Consider the following 2,384-nt stretch of genomic DNA (forward strand, 5'->3'; position numbering starts at 1 on the left):
GTGTGTGTGTGTGTGTGTGTGTGTGTGTGAGTGTGTGCGTGTGCGTGTGTGTGTGTCACTGATCAGATGTGTTGATTTCTCAGGATGACATGAACAGACGAGAGCGGATCACATCCGCACACACACACCTGGATGAAGGTTTGTACGTGAGCCGATCAATCACAGACAGAGTCAGAGTCGACTCATCAAAATACATGCAGAGACAAACCAACAAAACATTAAAGATTTTACGTTGATGTCAAACATCTTAAATAATTAGATTGCACAGCCTGACACATATTAATGACAAATTCAATTTCAGCTGTAAAGCAGCTCTACAGAAGACAATAGAGTCATTATTCAGATCAGCTCAGTTCAATAACTGTCAGTGTTGCAAAAGTTCATCAGTTATGATCAATGACTGCACAAAATGATTTTCTTGCTCAGTATTTTTGTCAGTAAAAATATCAAAGCATTCTTAAATCAAGATGCATTTACTTCAGAAGCAAAATAACATGATACTAAGTATCTGAATAAATGTATCAAAATGAAGGGAGTTTATGCTTAAAACAAGAACACATATCTGCCAATGGGGTCAGAAAAATAAACTGAATTCAAAGGGAAAACGAGATTGACAGATATTTGCACAAGACGAAATATCTAACTCAAGTAAATGTTTCTTAAAGGGGTCATATGATGCTGCTAAAAAGAACATTATTTTATGTATTTGGTGTAATGAAATGTGTTCTTGATTCAAGAATTCCTAGATTCCTAGGAACACAAGACAAAAATACTAATCAAAATAAATCATTTAATGCAGTTGGAGGTGAAATCATCTTCATGTCTCCATCTAGTGGCACAGATCAGTCAGTGCAACTCAAACACGTGATGAGATCAATTCATTAATGATGTGCAGCCTTCAGCATATTTGAATATTCATTAATGCTGGAATATATGTCTAACTGTGTGTGTGTGTGTGTGTGTTACAGACAGCTGTCCTGCTGATCGAGCTCCTAAAGGTCGCATCGGTGCAGCAGTAAGTGTGTCTGATGCTCTCTGTGATTGTGTTTAGTGTTGTGTGAGATTATCAGGGTGTGTGTTTTGTGTCTGCAGGATGTTGTGCACACTCCTCCTCCTCGTCCACTGCGCGTTAAACCAGGTGAGCACACTCACACACATTGGAGATGGGCAGTATTGCAATGAAATGTATTCAAAATAGGTATTTTCTTTTTAACAACTTTTAAAATTGTTTTATGGAGTTTAAATAAAATAAAATATGGCGCTATCCCTGTTGCAAACCCTATTGAACACACTGCATATTTGTTGAGCCCAAAGTTTTCGTTTTTGACATGAAAACTAATGAACAGCCTTTATCAGTATAATATGGAGCACGCACACAGGCACATGTGCAGGAGTCGCATTTGTTTGTATTCATAATACAAATTATATCAAAAATTACAATTTGTACATTTGATGAGCAAGTAAGCTGTTTGAAATTTGTAACAACCTCACAGGATGTAAAGGACCCACCATCAACAGAAATCTCAAACCTGAGAGACTGCCGAAGAGTTCCTCAGGTACAACTGTCTCTCTGTCTGTCTGTCCGTCTGTCTGTCTGTCCATATGTCTGTTCATCTGTCTGTTCAACTGTCTGTCTGTCTGTCCGTCCGTCCGTCCGTCCATCTGTCTGTCCATATGTCTGTTGATCTGTCTGTCTGTCTGTTCATCTGTCTGGCTGTCTGTCCATATGTCTGTTCATCTGTCTGTCTGTCTGTTTGTCTGGCTGTCTATCTGTCCGTCTGTTTGTCCGTCCGTCTGTCCGTCTGTTCGTCTGTCTGTCTGTCCGTCCGTCTGTCTGTCTGTTCATCTGTCTGTCTGTCCGTCTGTCTGTCTGTCCGTCTGTCTGGCTGTCCGTATGTCTGTCTGTCTGTCTGTTCATCTGTCTGTCTGTTTGTTCGTCTGTCTGTCCGTCCGTCCGTCCGTCCGTCTGTCTGTCTGTCAGTCTGTCCGTTCGTCTGTTCATCTGTCTGTCTGTCCGTCTGTTCATCTGTCTGTCAGTCTGTCCGTTCGTCTGTTCATCTGTCTGTCTCTCCGTCCTTTCATCTGTCTGTCTGTTCATCTGTCTGTTTGTCTGTCTGTCCGTCTGTCTGTCTGTTCATCTGTCCGTCTGTCTGTCTGTTCATCTGTCCGTCTGTCTGTCTGTTTGTCCATCTGTCTGTTCATCTGTCCGTCTGTTTGTTCGTCTGTCTGTTCATCTGTCCGTCTGTTTGTTCGTCTGTCTGTCTGTCTGTCTGTCCGTCTGTCTGTCTGTCCATCTGTCTGTCTATCCGTCTATCTGTCTGTCCGTCTATCTGTCTATCTGTCCATCTATCTATCTGTCCGTCTGTCTGTCTATCTATCTATCT

At 41.7% G+C, this 2,384-nt stretch overlaps 1 protein-coding gene across 1 annotated transcript in view; it reads left to right on the forward strand.

The window, feature by feature from the left end:
- The window catches only part of clnk (cytokine dependent hematopoietic cell linker), a 14,850-nt gene that overhangs the window by 3,348 nt on the left and 9,118 nt on the right, over nucleotides 1-2,384 (forward strand). The window contains exons 3-6 of the mRNA XM_016531198.1: nucleotides 84-138; nucleotides 969-1,015; nucleotides 1,093-1,138; nucleotides 1,494-1,556. Of these exons, the coding sequence (XP_016386684.1) occupies nucleotides 84-138; nucleotides 969-1,015; nucleotides 1,093-1,138; nucleotides 1,494-1,556 (211 nt within the window). The remainder of the gene's footprint in view (nucleotides 1-83; nucleotides 139-968; nucleotides 1,016-1,092; nucleotides 1,139-1,493; nucleotides 1,557-2,384) is intronic.

Source organism: Sinocyclocheilus rhinocerous, unplaced genomic scaffold (genome assembly GCF_001515625.1).
Source record: "Sinocyclocheilus rhinocerous isolate Xijiao unplaced genomic scaffold, SAMN03320098_v1.1 scaffold2319, whole genome shotgun sequence".
In the NCBI taxonomy this organism is placed as follows: domain Eukaryota; kingdom Metazoa; phylum Chordata; class Actinopteri; order Cypriniformes; family Cyprinidae; genus Sinocyclocheilus; species Sinocyclocheilus rhinocerous.